Raw genomic sequence first — 19473 nt, forward strand, 5'->3', positions numbered from 1 at the left:
CTAAGTGTATGTAAACTTCCGACTTCAACTGTATATATGCAGATGACATTTCATTAATTATAACAGGACAGGAAGGATATATCTCTGTTCTGTATTGAAATTGATTTAAAAAAAAATGTATTTCAGCAATTTCCCCAGACTTAAGACACATCCTAATAAGACAGGAACTTCTGTTACGGTTATTTTAGAGATCCATTTATTTAAGCCTTTAGAAAGTCAATGCCAATGGTTTGTCACAACGAGATTACAATGTATCTGAAATCTAAGAAAACGACTTCCATCTAGCCTCAATGGCATTGCAGAGTGTAGTAAAAACAATAAGAGTGGACAAATTACATATGTTGTGTGATGGGATATGACAAAATTAGGATACCACTCTGACTTACACGGTAGGAATGCACAACAGATGAACCCTCTGTATCTAGTGAAAAAAGACACCCAAAGATGTTGAGATATTTTTCAAGCCAAGACTTGAAATGTCAAAGCTACAGCCGTCAAAGTAGTTATCATACGCCACTATCCACTACTGATGACCCCTCTGTATCAAGCTACAACGACACTCAAATCTGGAGAGATAGATCTGGCACAGGAAAAAGCCAAGACTTCAAATGTCAACACTACAGCGACCAACTGATAGGGAAGCGCTGGCTCTACATAATGTACTTCCAAAGTGTTCACAGAGCCCATTTCCAGTGCTTCTGACTGCCAGCAGAAATCTCAGAGGTTCTGCCCAAACACAACTTCAATGAACTGTGTAAAACATTTTCAATTGTAACTCTCCCAAAGACCCATGTTTATTTTGAGCTTGATTTAAGTACAATTCGACTCCCTCCTACATAGGTCATGCTACTGGAAGCCTTTGTTGGCATAGTGATTGGTGTGATTCTGTGCCTTGCAAGTATTTTTAAAGACGCGATTGAGGATTTATACTGAACAAAAATATAAACGCAACATGTAAAGTGTTGGTCCCATGTTTCATGAGCTGAAATAAAATATCCCAGAAATTTTCCATGCGCACAAAAAGTGTATTTATCTCAAATTTTGTGCATTCATTTGTTTACATCCCTGTTAGTGAGCATATCTCATTTGCCAAGATAATCCATCCACCTGACAGGTGAGGCATATCAAGAAGCTGATTAAACAGGATGATCATTACACAGGTGCACCTTGTTCTGGGGACAATAAAAGGCCACTCTAAAATGTGCAGTTTTGGCACACAACACAATGCCACAGATGTCTCAAGTTTTCAGGGAGTGTGCAATTGGCATGCTGACTGCAGGAATATCCACCAGAGCTGTTGCCAGATAATTACATTTTTAATGTATCTACCATAAACCACCTCCAATGTAGTTTTTGACCACCGGCCTCACATCTGCAGACCACGTAACCACGCCAGCCCAGGACCTCCACATCTGGCTTCTTCACCTTCAGGATCGTCTGAGACCAGCCATCCAGACAGCTGATGAGTATTTCTGTCTATAATAAAGCCCTTTTGTGGGGAAAAACTCATTCTGACTGGCTAGGCCTGGCTCCCCAGTGGGTGGGCCTGTCCCCCAAGTGGGTGGGCCTATGCTCTCCCAAGCCCACCCATTCATGTGAAATCCATATTTTTTTTCAATTGACTGATTTCCTTATATGAACTGTAACTGTAAAATCATTGACTGTGGCATACAAAGGACTGTATCCTTTCATTGCCTCATTTACAAATCATTTAGACTAATCTGTTGTACAACATTACAGTAAAGAGTGCACTGAGAGTCGGGAAGCAAGTTCAGGGAGTGAATACATTTAATAATGTTGGTGACAGGTGTGCGCCATAAAGAGCAGCCAGGTGACCTCCTGGTGACCTAGAAGCCGGAGAGGGAGCACACGTGACAGTACCCCCTCCACGACGCGCGGCTCCAGCAGCAGGACGCCGACCAACGGAGATCAGGAGCGGACCGGTCACCTCTGCCAAGGCACGGGAACCTGTAGATCCGGCTGATGCGCGGAGGCATGACAACCTAGAGTGCCGGAGAGAGAGCATACGTGACAGCACCCCCTCCCCGGCGCATTCGGCTCCAGCCGCAGGACGCCAACCAAAGGGACGACCCTGGGGATCAGGAGCGGACCGTTCGCCTCCGCTGAGGTGCAGAAATCTGGCGAACCGGCTGAGGCGTGAGAGCCTGATGAGCCGGCCGAGACGTCCCCAGTTCCCTTCGAGGCACAGGAGCCTATCGAGGCAGGCGGGAGCCTATTGAACCAGCTGAGGCATGGAAGCCTGTCGAGCCAGCTGAGGCAAGGGAGCTTATCAATCCCGCTGAGGTGTGTAAACCCGTCGAGCCAGCTGAGGCAAGGGAACCTGTCGAACCCACCGAGGCATGGGAATCCGACAAACAGGCTGAGGCCTCCCAAGTATCTCCGGTTTTGACAACCGGACCCGACATCACCTCCAAAATGATGAATATTGTGGTAGCTTCTGGTCCAGGGCTACTATGCAGCTGTGGAAGAACATCTTCCAAACCGTCGTGACTCCATTTATGATTGATTACTTTCTTCTCCTCTGCTCTGGGGCATTTGCCCTTAAGCTATAGGATTTTGCGCCAGCCACGCAGCAGCCTGTAACTACCCACTGACCCCAGGTTAGCCAATTAGAAGGTCCCACGACACCAGCCCAGCTCAAAGCCCCGAGGCTCTGACGAATTCAGCGCATCCAGTGGTATTAGTGCTCATAATAGGCCTCTCCACCAATTACATCATTCAACACTGACAGTATAAGGCCCTTAGTTGCCTATGGCTATCTGTGACCTTTGTAATCCAACATGACAGCATCATATTGATTTAGAAAAAAGGATATCAAAACTAGTTCACGTGATGTCGATGACCATAGATATTGTATGATACGATTACTGAGGCATTACTCTTATAACAGTAACATAACATTTACAGGTCATGGTGAGTCAGTCATTGGCGGTAGGTGAGGAGAACAAAAGTACCTCCTGTTGCAGGTCCTTGATTATTTTGGTCTTTTTCTCCATCTCCATCTTGAGGAACTTGATCTGTAGGCGAAATAAATCAAAGTAAAGACATATATTTTCTTACAGACTGTCCATTTTTTACAGACTGTTTCTTACATTTAAATTATGACATTTTACGTTAAGCTATCATGAAGGTAGTAACTGTCACCAACCATGCCACCTGCCTGCACTGGATTTCATCATACAGTATGTTGTTGCACTATCTTCAAAACAGATCTATACATCCCAAGGTCAAACAACTTAAAATGATTCTCTGCCTTTAAATCAGACATCCTGCTCCAAGTGCCTCCGTGTGGTTATATTACACGTTTTACTGCTATTTTAGTTAGCTTCTAAAGATTCACAAAAACACATATAAAACATTATGATTCACTGCTTGTTTTGACTATGATTTATCGTAAATGTGTGTATCTAGAAAAGGTAGGTTGACTGTTGGTGGGTTTGCTGTTTCTCATATCGGATGCATTTATGCCGGTGATGGGCGACTGACTATTTCCCAATGTGTGATTCATTTAATAGCCATAAGCTCATTGTGTCAGAGTGATATCTTTGTTTATTGCAATCCCTATATCGCGAGCTCGGCATGTCTCTGTAGTGCAGCCGTTCCCCATGCCCTGTATTTTAACAAGCAGTCAGGCCTTAAACGGCTGATGCAGATAGCGGCCAACCGCAGCGCAGGACTACAACTATAAGACTGGATAGCGGTGGGGGGGGGGGGGGTTATTCCAATCCCGATTCTGCTTTCTATTTCACCTCTGCGACGAAGGATTCTGAGGGAAAGGTTGTCCTTCAATGAGGCCATTGAGATTGTCCCAGGGAGGAAAAGGAGAGAATTCATTGCCCAGGTGACCTCAGCTCTGAAGGCACCCGGGGGACTGTAAACTGGGGCTAGGCGGTTGACACACGAATAACATCACAGTTCATGTTGATGCATTTGTAGTTCATGGCTCTGCCCCTGGGTACGTCGATAACACATCCCAGCACAACGTTCCCTTTGGGGCTGTGGCATGACACACTGAAATGATGGATAGAAAATAGAAAACTGTAGCATTCTACATGGTTAAGATTTGACATTTTGAATTGTGTTATTACAGTATAATTCATTCGTATGACGTACTGGTTAAATCAAAGCAATAAGCCTGATGAATGTTGGGAGAGTTTTGTGTGTTTCCAGAGCTGTTATACAATTAAACGGTATATTGCAATGCACAGCATGTGCAACTAGTGTTACAAATACGATGCCATATTTGTTATGAAAGTGATGAAATAACCAGGTCAATCTTTTTCATCATGGTGTAATACTTTTTGGAATAGCATGCCTCCCACTGGGAAATTCAATCATACATTTTTGTGTGTGGTTTATCTATTGGAGTTTTTCTTGGCCTACCTAAATTTGTTCATCTTTTAACATTTGTTTACCAGGCTGCATAACTTTACTGATGCCAGGTTCATAGACCAGTCATACAGAGCTAATACAATTGGATCTGTGTTTAATTGACAGGCAGAACCTTTTTGCTAAGAAAGTTCTGAGATTTGGGCATCTAGTGTTGTTGCTACTGTCTTGTCTAAGGTACCATTAATTCATGATTGGTTAGTCATGATTGGGGGGGGGGGGGGGGGGGGGGGGTGCATGCGCCTGTCATCCTCACACCTATGTCATAATGTTATTCATTTTGTAAATAATTCTGACAGTAACCCTCCTTTTTAATTTCCACATGTAGCAGGGAAAGTGTTTGTGTTGTCCAATCTTCATGGTAGTGAAGACAGACAGACAGACAATATAGTTATCATGCATCTAGTTAGACTATTTCTCAGCGGCGCCAGCCCGCCTCGGCCTCCTCATCTAATTGGCCTCCTCATCATCTCATCTAAAATCAAGTTTTAAAAAATGTGGTGAATCAGGTCAGATTCGGATGGAGAGTGAGTGCGTTGTTCAATATGGATAAACAAAAGTCAAAATGAAGTGGTACACAAAAACTCCCCCAAAAAGATTTATCTGATCAAGCTTATGCCAAATTACAGAAGATAACTACATCAGCAAAGCTACAATCACCTCGACTGATGAAACACCATTACAGGTGGAAGATTAGCTAAAGGCTAGAGCTGCCGCTTTCAAGGAGTGGGACTCTAACTCGGAAGCTTACGAAAAATCCTGTTATGCCCTCCGATGAACCATCAAACAGGCAAAGCTTCCATACAGGACTAAGATCGAATCATACTACCCCGGCTCTGACGCTTGACGGATGTGGCAGGGCTTGCAAACCATTACAGACTACAAAAGGGAAGCTCAACCAAGAGCTGCCCAGTGACATGAGCCTACCAGACAAGGTAAACTACTTCTATGCTCGCTTTCGAGGCAAATAAAACTGAGCCATGCATGAGAGCACCAGCTGTTCTGGAAAATGGTGTGATCACGCTCTCCGCAGCCGATGTAAGTAAGACCTTTAAACAGGTCAATATTCACAAGGCCACAGGGCCAGAAGGATTACCAGGACGGGTACTGTGAGCATGCGCTGACCAACTGTTTTCACTGACATCTGTAGCACTCACATCTGTAGCCATGAAGGGCTTTGAAAGGCTGATCATGGCTCACATCAACACCACTATCCAAGAAACCCTAGACCCACTAGAATTTGCATACCGCCCCAACAGATCCACATATGATGCAATCTCTATTGCACTCCACACTGCCCTTTCCCACTTGGACAAAAGGAACACCTATGTGAGAATGCTATTCATTGACAACAGCTCAGCGTTCAACACCATAGTGCCCTCAAAGCTCATCAATAAGCTAAGGACCCTGGGACTTAACACCCCCCTCTGCAACTGGATCCCGGACTTCCTGACGGGTCGCCCCCAGGTGGTAAGGGTAGGTAACAAAACATCCGCCATGCTGATCCTCAACACAGGGGTGCGTGCTCAGTCCCCTCCTGTACTGCATGCCCAGGCACGACTCCAACACCATCATCAAGTTTGCCGATGACACAACAGTGGCAGACCTGATCACCGACAATGACGAGACAGCCTATAGGGAGGAGGTCAAGACCTGGCTGTGTGGTGCAAGGAAAACAACCTCTCCCTCAACGTGATCAAGACAAAGGAGATGATTGTGGACTACAGCAAAAAGGGGACCGAGCACAACCACATTCTCATCAAGTTGCAGTGGGAGTAGGTTGAGAGCTTCAAGTTCCTTGGTGTACACATCACCAACAAACTATCATGGTCCAAGCACACCAAGACAGTTGCGAAGAGGGCACGACAAAACCTATTCCCCCTCAGGAGACTGAAAAGATTTGGCATGGGTCCTCAGATCCTCAAAAGGTTCTACAGCTGCACCATCGAGAGCATGGTTGCATCACTGCCTGGTATGGCAACTTCTCGGCCTCTGGCCTCACTGCCATCCAGGACCTCTATACCAGGCAGTGTCAGAGGAAGGCCCCAGCCACCCCAGTCAAAGACTGTTCTCTCTGCTACCGCACGGCAAGCGGCAAGTCTAGGTCCAAGAGACTTCTAAACAGCTTCTACCCCCAAGCCATAAGACTCCTGAACACCTAATCAAATGGCCACCCAGACTATTTGCATTGCCCCTCCCCCCCCTTTTTTTACACCGCTGCTACTCATATGTTATCATCTATGCATAGTCACTTTAATAACTCGACCTACATGTGCATATTACCTCAACTAACCGGTGCCCCCGGACATTGACTCTGTACCGGTACCCCGCTGCATATACAGTTGAAGTCTGAAGTTTCCATACACTTTAGCCAAATACATTTAAACTCAGTATTTCACAATTCCTGACATTTAATCCTAGTAAAACCCTGTCTTTGGTCAGTTAGGATCACCACTTTATTTCAAGTATGTGAAATGTAAAAATAATAGTAGAGAGAATTATTTATTTCAGCTTTTATTTCTTTCATCGCATTCCTAGTGGGCCAGAAGTTTACATACACTCAATTAGTATTTGGTAGCATTGCCTTTAAACTGTTTAACTTGGGTCAAATGTTTCAGGTAGCCTTCCACAAGCTTCCCACAATAAGTTGGGTGAATTGTGGCCCATTCCTCTTGACAGAGTTGGTGTAACTGAGTCAGGTTTGTAAGCCTCCCTCCTTGCCAACAAATGTTCTATAGGATTGAGGTCCATTCTTTGTGATGGCCACTCCAATACCTTGACTTTGTTGTCCTTAAGCCATTTTGCCACAAGTTTGGAAGTATGCTTGGGGTCATTGTCCATTTGGAAGACCCATTTGCAACCAAGCTTAAACTTCCTGACTGATGTCTTGAGATGTTGCTTCAATATATCCACATCATTTGCCTACCTCGTGATGCCATCTATTTTGTGAAGTGCACCAGTCCTTCCTGCAGCAAAGCACCCCCACAACATGATGCTGTCACCACCGTGCTTCACGGTTGGGATGGTGTTCTTTGGCTTGCAAGCGTCCCCCTTTTTCCTCCAAACATAACGATGGTCTTCATGGCCAAACAGTTCTATTTTTGTTTCATCAGACCAGATGACATTTCACCAAAAAGTACGATCTTTGTCCTCATGTGCAGTTGCAAACCGTAGTCTGGCTTTTTTATGGCGGTTTTGGAGCAGTGGCTTCTTCCTTGCTGAGCGGCCTTTCAGGTTATGTCGATATAGGGCTTTTTTATGGCGGTTTTGGAGCAGTGGCTTCTTCCTTGCTGAGCGGCCTTTCAGGTTATGTCGATATAGGGCTTGTTTTACTGTGGATACAGATACCTTTGTACCTGTTACCTCCAGCATCTTGACAAGGTCCTTTGCTGTTGTTTTGGAATTGATTTGCACTTCTCGCACCAAAGTACGTTCATCTCTAGGAGACCGAACACGTCTCCTTCCTGAGCGGTATGACGGCTGCGTGGTCCCATGGTGTTTATACTTGCGTACTATTGTTTGTACAGATGAACATGATACCTTCAGGCGTTTGGAAATTGCCCCCAAGGATGAACCAGACTTGTGGTTACAATTTTGTTTCTGAGGTCTTGGCTGATTTATTTGGATTTTCCCATGATGTCAAGCAAAGAGGCACTGAGTTTGAAGGTAGGCATTGAAATAGATCCACAGGTACACCTCCAATTGACTCAAATGATGTCAATTAGCCTATCAGAAGCTTCCAACGCCATAACATCATTTTCTGGAATGTTCCAAGCTGTTTAAAGGCACAGTCAACTTAGTGTATGTAAACTTCTGACCCACTGGAATTGTGATACAGTGAATTATAAGTGAAATAATCTGTCTGTAAACAATTGTTGGAAAAGTGACTTGTGTCATGCACAAAGTAGATGTCTTAACCGACTTGCCAAAACTATAGTTTATTAACAAGAAATTTGTGGAGTGGTTGAAAAACTAGTTTTAATGATTCCAACCTAAGTGTATGTCAACTTCCGACTTCAACTGTAGATTCACTATTGTTATTTTACTGCTGCTCTTTAATTACTTGTTACTTAAAAAATATAAAATATTTAAAAAAAATAAAAATAAAATATATATATATATACAATCTTTATTTAACTAGGCAAGTCAGTTAAGAACCAGTTCTTATTTTCAATGACAGCCTAGGAACACTCCACTTAAACAGAACGACAGATTTGTACCTTGTCAGCTCGGGGGTTTGAACGTGCAACCTTCCAGTTACTAGTCCAACGCTCTAACCACTAGGCTACCCTGCCGTCCCTTCTTTTATTTCTTATTTTTATCCATATTTTTTAAAACTGCATTGTTGGTTAGGGGCTCGTGAGTAAGCATTTCACTGTAAGGTTGTTGTTTCGGCGCATGTGACTAATATAATTTAATTTGATTTGATTTGTAGATAGGAGCTCAGCTAGCACAAGCAGCCTCCCAGTCCCGACAGAGGTCCAGAAATGACAGTAGCCTTGCTCCTCCTCATCTTCCTCCCCTTGAGAATAGTAACAGTTCTCTAGTGATGGTGCCGGCCTTCCTTATCCGCCTCCTCTCCCAGAAAACCAAGCTGACGACTGCCAGAGACCCAGCGGTGCTCATGAGAGCGACCCCCCCCCCCCCCCCCCCTTCTGTGAACACTTGTAAGCCTACGAGTGATGAGATGGATAGCCCCGACAGCGTGGAGTTCACGTTCCAATGTGTAATATAACTAGGTCGCCAGCTAAATACTGTACATAGCTATAGACCAGGGTATCCCAAACTCGGCCCTGCCCTCAACCCCCCCCCCCACGCCTTTTTGTTTTATTCCCATAGCACTACACAACTGCTTCAAATAATCAAAGCTTGATAATGAGTTGGTTATTTGAATCAGCTGCGTAGTGCTTGGGCAGAAAACAAAACGTACACCCAGGGGGAACCCAGGACCAAGTTCAGGAAACCCTGGGCTTGACTGCATTGTCTGCATAATGAAACAATCCCTAGTCAGCTATTGTTTTGAAGGTGGACTGATTGTATTATTTGGAATTAATAGACTGGTTTTATGTAGCACAAACCTTCTATCCAAGCTGCAAGAGAGCATGAGGACGGCTAAGGTAGGCTATAGGTCTACATTCTTAAATGTTTAATTGGTTACTAATTAGTATACGCTGTTGCATTCAACATTCATTTTACAATCTACATGTTTGAATTTCCCACTTTAATTACTTAACAAGGAAATACATTATTGCCGCCGACCTACATTCTAAATAGCAGCATTGCGACAGCGTAGGCCTATAGCTTCGTAAAACATAAACGTTTGGCTTAACATGAGAAAATGACGACCAAATAAAAATAAACATGAACCCATTAAAGCAAAGCTACAGGATACTTCAAGCACTAGCACCACATAATCTGATAGCTATCGATTGGCAGCCGCGCAGACATCACCATTTCAGAACAATTGACCGCGATCAATAGTCGAAACTTTGTGAGTGGCTGACAGGCTCATATTTTTTGGGGGGGGGGCAAACTTCGAGAAACTGAGAAACCGCTACGCCTGTCACGCCCTGACCTTAGTTATCTATGTTTTCTGTATTATTTTAGTCAGGTCATGGTGTGACGAGGGTGGGTATGTGTGTTTTGTCTTGTCTAGGGTGTTTGTATATCTATGGGGTTTTGATATGTCTAGGTAAATGTAGGTCTATGGTGGCCTGAATTGGTTCAATCAGAGACAACGATAAACAGCTGCCTCTGGGGATCCTATTTAGGTTGCCATTTTCCATTTTGGTTTTGTGGGTTATTGTCTATGTGTAGTTGCATGTCAGCACTTGTTGTAATTAGCTTCACGTTCGTTTTGTTAGTTTGTTTAGTGGTCTTTGTTTATTAAAGAAGTATGTATTCTTATCACTCTGCGCCTTGGTCTCCTCGTTATGACGAACGTGACAACGCCAGTGAACTTACATTGAATATGTGAACCCAAACAAGGTTTCTGAACCACACATTATGAACATTTGAATTAAATACAAATAAAATAAAAAGGGATCTTTTGAGAGGAACCACAGCTTCACGGTCATCAAATTCTCTACATGTTATAGGCATTTATGATGAGTATGTGTTTCCCATCGCAAATGTCAATTTCCAAGTACAGCTACAGCTGATCGCTGTCTGTGGTCCACTGGGGGTACTAAATTATAGTTTTTGCGTGTAAGGAGAAGGAAGATACAGATTCAGCTCCTAAATGATTGATTTATTTCAGCTTTTATTTCTTGCATCACATTCCCTGTGGTCAGAAGTTTACATACACTCAATTAGTATTTGGCAGCATTGCCTTTAAATTGTTTAACTTAAGTCAAACGTTACGGGTAGCCTTCCACAATTCCCTTTAACACCGTATTGATAATTTGCACTAATTTCATAACATTTTCATCAATTCCAAATGAGGCAACCCAAGATTATGAAATGTATGAAGTGAGAACCGCTCATTAAAACATAAGCACGTTTAAAAAATAACGTTGATGGTTTCGTGCAGTATCGTCCCAAACAAATTCATTTCACTGTGCTTGTTACTAACCCTGGTTTCCACTTTTGCTGCTTAGTAGGTTAATAGAAAACAAACTCTAGAGCTCCCTAGGGGCAGATTACAACTCCAATCAAACAATGTCTTCTACCCAATGCCTCACATCAAATTCGCCCAGCTACGGAGATGTCAAATAACCTCAACTCACACTCTGTTTCTTCACATAGAGCTGTAGGCATGGTCTCAATTGAAAATTAAAAAACTGCACCTTATTACAAACAAGACAGGTATTCATGTAGCATCATCGTGCGTTTTCCAAAACTCTATTAGCATACTGAATAGTGGCAGTAGCAGAGTTATGCTGTATATGATACAACCATGAAACTCAACTTTACAACACATTCTTGTGTTATCCCAGAAACGTCGTAACCGGGCTGGTAACATCATAAAAAAATAAAAAAAATTCCCCTTGTGAAAACACAAGCATTGATTTGATGCATTGCAGTAGCCAATACAATTTCCTTTAATATAGACAATTAACTCCATTACACCAGGGACTTGTCACTCATCTGAACATGAAAATGTCAACAGCGACAGTTTGATTGTTGGCTACCCACATCAGCCACCCTTGTTCTGTGCTGTGGAAATAAGACGGACGACCATTTTAAGACGTCCATGTTGTTCTTATTAGCATATATTGAATATCTCAAAGCCATTCCACAGTCTGTTTTGAACATTAATTAGGCCTCCCGTTGATTTTCTGATAATTTGTTTTGAAGGGGAATTAGATAGCCATAAGAGATGTGGCAGTAAATATCAAGGCACAAAACAAGGCACAAAAAACCTACGGGCTAATCCATAGAGTTCTTTAGGTATGAAAAAGGGTCCACATGAGTATAATGTTAATGACTGATATTATCATGGCTTTTGTAGCTGTTATAAAAGCTTTATGTGGGCCTACGGTAAAGTTCAGTTATACATAAAGGGCATACAGTAAACTGTTACCTATAGGTTTCATTCATACAGAAGGTATAAACATGACTCTGCATGTGTGGTACCAAAGTTCCCTTGTAGCCTGCTATTCTCAGACGTCTGTATAGATTGGCAATGTAATAACGTCTGAATAGAACAGAATTGATACTAGAACGACAGCCAGGTATAATTGAAAAGGGACTGAGTTGCATGAAGGATAGAGGCCTGGATTACTGGGCAAATGAAAATAAATGTTTATGACAGAATGATAAAAGGAACTAAATGTAAAAAAGGTGCCTGGTCTATTAAGTTTTTATCAGAAACCTATCGTTTAAGGAGAGAGCAAAGAGTGGACCGACCACCATCACTATGCTTCCTATTTCTGGGTTACACCTACAGTTGAAGTCGGAAGTTTACATACACTTAGGTTGGAGTCATTAAAACTCGCCTTTCAACCACTCCACAAATGTCTTGTTAACAAACTATAGTTTTGGCAAGTCTGTTAGGACATCTACTTTGTGCATGACACAAGTCACTTTTCCAACAACTGTTTACAGACAGATTATTTCACTTACAATTCACTGTATCACAATTCCAGTGGGTCAGAAGTTTACATACACTAAGTTGACTGTGCCTTTAAACAGCAAGGAAAATTCCAGAAAATTATGTTATGGCTTTGGAGGCTTCTAATAGGCTAATTGACATCATTTGAGTCAATTGGAGGTGCACCTGTGGATGTGTTTCAAGGCCTACCTTCAAACTCAGTGCCTCTTTGCTTGACATCATGGGAAAATCCAAAGAAATCAGCCTCAGAAAAAAACTGTAGACCTCTACACGTCTGGTTCATCCTTGGGAGCAAATTCCAAACACCTGAAGGTACCACATTCATCTGTACAAACAATAGTACGCAAGTATAAACACCATGGGACCACGCAGCCATCATACCGCACAGGAAGGAGACGCGTTCTGTCTCCTAGAGATGAACGTACATTGGTGCAAAAAGTGCAAATCAATCCCAGAACAACAGCAAAGGACCTTGTGAAGATGCTGGAGGAAACAGGTACAAAAGTATCTGTATCCACAGTAAAACGAGTCCTGTATCGACATAACCTGAAAGGCCGCTCAGCAAGGAAGAAGCCACTGCTCCAAAACCGCCATAAAAAAGCCAGACTACGGTTTGCAACTGCACATGGGGACAAAGAGCGTACTTTTTGGAGAAATGTGCTCTAGTCTGATGAAACAAAAAAATAGAACTGTTTGGCCAGAATGAACATCGTTATGTTTGGAGGAAAAAGGGGGAGGCTTGCAAGCCAAAGAACACCATCCCAACCGTGAAGCACGGAGGTGGCAGCATCATGTTGTGGGGGGGCTTTGCTGCAGGATGGACTGGTGCACTTCACAAAATAGATGGCATCACGAGGTAGGAAAACGATGTGGATATATTGAAGCAACCTCTCAAGACATCAGTCAGGAAGTTAAAGCTTGGTCGCAAATGGGTCTTCCAAATGGACAATGAATCCAAGCATACTTCCAAAGTTGTGGCAAAATGGCTTAAGGACATCAAAGTCAAGGTTTTGGAGTGGCCATCACAAAGCCCTGACCTCAATCCTATAGAACATTTGTGGGCAGAACTGAAAAAGCGTGTGCGAGTAAGGAGGCTTACAAACCTGACTCAGTTACACCAGCTCTGTCAAGAGGAATGGGCCAAAATTCACCAAACTTATTGTGGGAAGGTTGTGGAAGGCTACCCGTAACGTTTGACCGAAGTTAAAGAATTTAAAGGCAATGCTGCCAAATATTAATTGTAAACTTCTGCCCACTGGGAATGTGATGCAAGAAATAAAAGCTGAAATAAATAATTCTCTCAACTATTATTCTGACATTTCACATTCTTAAAATAAAGCGGTGATCCTAACTGACCTAAGACAGGGAATTTTTATGAGGATTAAATGTCAGAAATTGTGAAAAGATGAGTTTAAATGTATTTGGCTAAAGTGTTTGTAAACTTCCGACTTCAATTGTAGCTCTCTCACTCTCCCAGGCTGGTTATTAAGTGGTGGGAGGGAGGGGGCCAACCAGGAGAGATGACTGCTGGGTAATGAGATGGGTGACGGGCGCCCACAGGCCCGGATGACAGGTGACAAGGGGGAGGTTAGAGGAGTGAGGTGTAGACGAGGTGAGGACGACTGAGGGCTCCTACTCACGGTGGCCTGCTGTTTCTCGGCTTGCTCCGTTGCCTCGTCCAGCTGCTTCTGCAAGGCAGCCTGGAGGGACTTCATCTCTCCCCTGTTGAAAGGAAAGGTGAGAAACTTTCAGTTAGCACATATCTCCTCTCCAACTCTTCTCTGACTTCCCGCAGTGGCGAGGCAGTAGTAATAGTATCTCAAGCACTGGCTGACTGACTGACTGAGCACTGAGTAGGATCATGCCATCAAATCAATTCATGCTTACTTTTTCTACCAAACATTTGTGATAGAATGCGTGACGAAATACCAAACTTTAATCCAGAATACCAGTATACGATTACAGCAGCAAAGGAAGTATTCCCTTTGACTGGGCTTAGTGTAGGTTTAGAGTTTAATTACATATGACTTGGTCATGGTCCATCACTTGTGCAGTCGAGGAGCAGCATCTGCAGTCAACAGCACTGTTTGTCAAACTCGGAGAGAAACGTCTCTCTTCACTGCTGTGCTGCCCTGTCATATTTCACATGCCAATGGTTGTGCCTGTTGGCATGAGCCCAGCCAAGCAAACATTTTTCATAGTTGGCATTTCATTTTTCTGATCTCACCCTCAAACCAGCAGTATGACGTTTTAAGGGGAGACAGAACGATTTTTTAGAAGTTAGAATTTGAGGTTGACATTTAAAGGGAGCCCAACACCGTTTGGTGCTGTAAGTGAGCTTCAAGTCAACACATTGAGTCAACATATTTTCACCGATATTTAGAGACTTTTGCCTATGGGCTACAAACAACCAAAAATTATTCTGAGTGCCATTTTCCTCAGACAACACAGCACTAAACTGTGAATAAAATAGTGTATAACCCATTATGGGTATCTGTGGAAAGGCAGTTACTATTTTAACCAAAGCACAAAAGTAAATGACTTTGACTTTCAGTACTGTCTTCCCCTGTCCCTCCTTATATTTCATTGGCCACTCAAGTTGGCTGTATTTTTGCAGTTTAAATATAGTAATTGGTTATGCCCAGGATTAGGTCAAATGTGGTGGTAAGGACGAGGGTTAACGTTTTTGTTTTTTCATCTTGTAACCCTCACGTTTGCAATTATTCGACATGTGCTGACCTGAGGATGTGGCTACCATGGTTTCACATTAAAATAGTTGCTAGTTATTACTCCCTCGAAGCAATCATAAACATGCTTGAAAGCTGTCAAAAACAAATGATTTTCCATAAATCAGCAGCCTGGATCGCTCGTGATGAAGTCATTCGATAATCATTATTGGCAATGGAACGAACCAAGAGCAGGATTCATTCGGATTTAAAGTGGAAAACAGGTGGCTGCTCAAATCGTCTGTGGACCAGGAGCCATTGCTCCAATAAAACATTGTTTTATGGTTTGTTTATGATTGTCATGTGTTATTGATATGTTGGTTTGCTATTTACAAAGCAGTAGGATATAAGTATATACTGTGTATACCAAAGGCTGAATTTCAGGTAACATCACATTGTTCCTGCACCATAAAAGTAATGAAAAGTAATGTTGCTCTTCGAAAGAATCCATATGGTAGGAATGTGCAATAGCAAATGGTTAAGAAGCTTAGATCTACCTCTGCTTGTGGCTGAGCGCCAGGATTTTCAGGACATCCGCCTTGGCCACGGAGTCGTCATTTTTCAGTGTCTAGAAGAGAGGAATGAGAGCTTTTTAGTCTCACAAGAGAAATTGGTTTATTATATGACCACTCACAGTCTCACTCCAACACTCCAATGTGAAGGAGCTGATTCAAAGCACTCATAGGAACATAAAGAATACAACAATGCCCCTTTCGAGTGTAAATGCACACATTGCTCCAAGCTGTCATACATACAGATAGCCATACAGTAGCCTATCTATGCTCAGGCAAAAAAAAGATGTGAATAATTATTAGAATTTTTCATACATATTGTGTAACGCCTCATAGATTATTTATGTGTATGCTTTTATGAGGGTAGTCAAATACTTTTTGTGGTCCAAAAAGTATTAGTTCATTTGTAAGCTTGTAGGAACTCATATAGTTTAGATTCAGGTTTGAGGGTAATTATGAATCTTTTTTATGACACTTTTTGGGGAAGAAAATTGAAGTGGTACAGTGTCTTGTTAATAATAAATTAGATCTTCATTTCCATAAATACACTAATTTGAGTTCAATAATTGCAGCTCTGCAAGATTACTGAACGGTTTTAAAATGTGCTTCAGTATAATAATGACAAGAGACATTCTGAAAAATACCAATATTTTTTTATCACAAAAACTTTAACCTGGGTGCATCCAATCAGGGCTTGATTTAGAGCAGGGGTGTCAAAGTCAAATGGACGGAGGGCCAAATAAAAAAATCAGCTACAAGACGAGGGCCGGACTGTTCGAATGTTCATTGAAAAATTTTTAAATGACGCATATAGTCTAGTGAACCTAATTGAACCTACTGAAAACCTAACAAATATATTACAATATGATCAGATAAATAAAGCAATATTTTCTTATGGCTCTGTCAGTAATCTTTAATTTTCAACAGACACAAAAGACAAATTTCCTTTATATAAATATCCCCATAACATGAACATTAAATGAAAGAAACCGGTATTCAAGGCACCATCAGTAGACTATATTTTCTATTTTAGCAAAAGTGGGCTAAATTTACTTCAAAGAAAAAACAATAATAGCAATTTTCTATCATCCACTCAACTGAAATATTTTTAAAATATAATTGGATTGAAATACAAAAAAATAAAGTGCAAAAATCTATTAATCAAAAACAACACTTTGTTTAAGGAGAAGTAACATGCAGTGAAAACAAATATTAAATTTTAACTTTTAAACTTGAACTGAGTAAAAACTCTAAATATGTGATTGCACAGTAATGTTCACTTGTTTGAGGTTGAGGGTGATACTTGGTGGTGTCCCATCTTTTCCACAAGTTCATCAATGTTCGGGGTAAGGCTCTGAGCTGAAGAAATCCTCAGAATTGAGTGGAGGTGTTCAGCAGTAAGTCGACTTCTGTGTGATGTTTTGTTCAGGTTCATCAAAGAAAACAGTTGTTCACACAGGTATGTGCTGCCAAACATAGACAACGTTTGAGCAGCCTGGATGCGCAGCTGGGGCATTGTGCCGGGGAGGAAACGGGCGAACTCCGCAGCACCCACTGCCGCATATTTTGCCCTCAGTGCATCATTGCATTGGAGGTCAATCAACTCCATTTGGAGGTTTGGTGGTGAGCTTTCCACGTCAACAGCAAATGGGTTACCGAGCAGTTCCAACCTGCTTTTTTGTGCTTCAAAGTCAGCAAATCGGCGTCGAAAGTCAGCGGCAAGCATACCTATTTTATCAGCCAACTGTGTGCTCGGGAACGCACTGGTAGAGAGCTTCTCTTTCATGGTCTGGCAGCTGGGAAAGTGGCTCAAATTTTCTTTCCGCATCTGCGTCTCCCACAGAGTCAGTTTGGTTTTAAATGCCTTCACTGTACTGTACATATCAGAGATGACACGATCCCGACCCTGCAGCTGCAAGTTTATTGCATTCAGATGACTCGTAATGTCACACAGAAAAGCCATTTCACACAGAAACATTTCGTCTCGGAGTTGTGTTGTGTCGTTCCCTTTGCTGTCCAAGAACAGACAAATCTCCTCACGAAGCTCGAAACATCTTTGAAGCACCTTTCCCTGGCTTAGCCATCGCACCTCTGTGTGATAAGGCAAATCACCATGCTCCGTTTCTAACTCCGTCAGAAATGCCTTGAACTGGCGGTGATTCAAACCTTTGGCTCTGATAAAGTTAACTGTGCGCGTGATGATGCTCATTACATGCTCCATTTTCAAGGCTTTACCGCACAACGCTTCCTGGTGTATGATACAATGATAAGCTGTCAGCTCACCTGTCGCGTTTTCCTCTTGCATCTTTTCCCGTATCTTCGCCACCAGTCCGCTCCTGTGTCCACACATCGCAGGTGCTCCGTCGGTTGTCAAACCCACGAGTTTTTCCCAAGGCAGCTCCATCTCATTTACACATCTTGACACCTCTTCATACAAATCATGCCCCGTAGTTGTGCCATGCATAGGACGTAAAGCCAAAAACTCCTCTGTCACGCTTAGGTTGGAGTCCACTCCGCGGATGAAAATTGACAACTGGGCAATGTCAGAAATGTCGGTGCTCTCATCCACAGCCAAGGAATATGCAATAAAATCTTTTCCCTTTTTCACAAGCTGCTCTTTTAGATTGATGGACAACTGGTCTACTCTCTCGGCAATGGTGTTTCTGCTCAGACTCACATTTAAAAAGAGTTGCCTTTTTTCTGGGCAAACTTCGTCACAAACTTTAATCATGCAGTTTTTGATGAAATCCCCCTCCGTAAATGGCCGGGCTGATTTAGCGATCTCTTCTGCCAAAATAAAACTGGCCTTGACAGTTGCGTCCGCGTGTGTGTCCGCGTGTTTCGTTTCATAATGTCGTCTCAGATTATACTCTTTCAGTACCGCCACACTTTCTCCACACAGAAGACACACAGGTTTTCCAGCTACCTTCGTGAACATATACTCCGACTCCCACCTTGTTTGAAACCCCCGGTTCTCAGTATCCACCTTCCGTTTTGCCATTTTTGATGGGTATCTGAAAGTTAATTTTACTGTGATGCTGACGACTGCTGTGCCAATAAATATTGAAATGAAGCAGCCTACTGCTCGGTGCGTCACCTTTGCATTGTGGGAAATGTAGTATTGGTGCGTGTAAAAGATCTGCGGGCTGCCGGCTTGCTGCGGGCCGGTTCTAATAATAAATCAAGATCATCCCAGGGGCCGTAAAAAACCTTCTTGCGGGCCGGATGTGGCCCGCGGGCCTTGACTCTGACATATGTGATTTAGAGGAATGCTGGCACTACCACAACAAACCAGGGCATCTCCGTAAGCAGTTAAGTTGCAAAGGAATGGCCCACATTAAACCATATACTAGCACACCACAGAGCAACTGCCAAGAATCAAAGCTCTATCATGCAAAGTTGAATTATGAAGGGTTGACCCAGCACCCAAGGGATGTCTAATTAAAATAATAAACACTTAGGACAGTAAATCTCCACCAGAAAGGTTAATCAGTTACACATACATAATTGATTACTCTAAAAAGTTACTGTTGATCGTTTTCACCCCTTTTTTTGGTAAGAGATCCATCCCCCCTCGCTTCTCCCTTCATCTCCCGCCCCCTGCTTTTCCTGGTACATTTGCACAAGGCACAGGGTACACTGCCATCCAAGTCTGCACATAATATACAGTAGCTGACTGACGTCAAAGCCTGCACCGGGGACATTGGTAGCGTAGACTACACACAGTGCCAGCCAGCCCCGACCAAGGGACAATGGATGCCACCGAAAA

The 19473-nt window shown here is 42.7% G+C and overlaps 1 protein-coding gene across 4 annotated transcripts in view; it reads right to left on the bottom strand.

Moving 5' to 3' along the window:
• LOC139384811 (leucine zipper protein 2-like) overlaps positions 1–19473 on the bottom strand; it is a 168275-nt gene that overhangs the window by 56275 nt on the left and 92527 nt on the right. For 3 of the 4 annotated variants that reach the window (XM_071129703.1, XM_071129706.1, XM_071129705.1), the window contains exons 3-5: positions 15690–15760; positions 14107–14188; positions 2976–3038 (exon numbers count right to left, since the gene is read on the bottom strand). In XM_071129703.1, coding sequence (XP_070985804.1) covers positions 2976–3038; positions 14107–14188; positions 15690–15760 — 216 coding nt within the window. The remainder of the gene's footprint in view (positions 1–2975; positions 3039–14106; positions 14189–15689; positions 15761–19473) is intronic. The other variant, XM_071129704.1, reaches the window with a different exon arrangement.

The sequence above is a fragment of the Oncorhynchus clarkii genome, chromosome 26, assembly GCF_045791955.1.
Source record: "Oncorhynchus clarkii lewisi isolate Uvic-CL-2024 chromosome 26, UVic_Ocla_1.0, whole genome shotgun sequence".
In the NCBI taxonomy this organism is placed as follows: domain Eukaryota; kingdom Metazoa; phylum Chordata; class Actinopteri; order Salmoniformes; family Salmonidae; genus Oncorhynchus; species Oncorhynchus clarkii.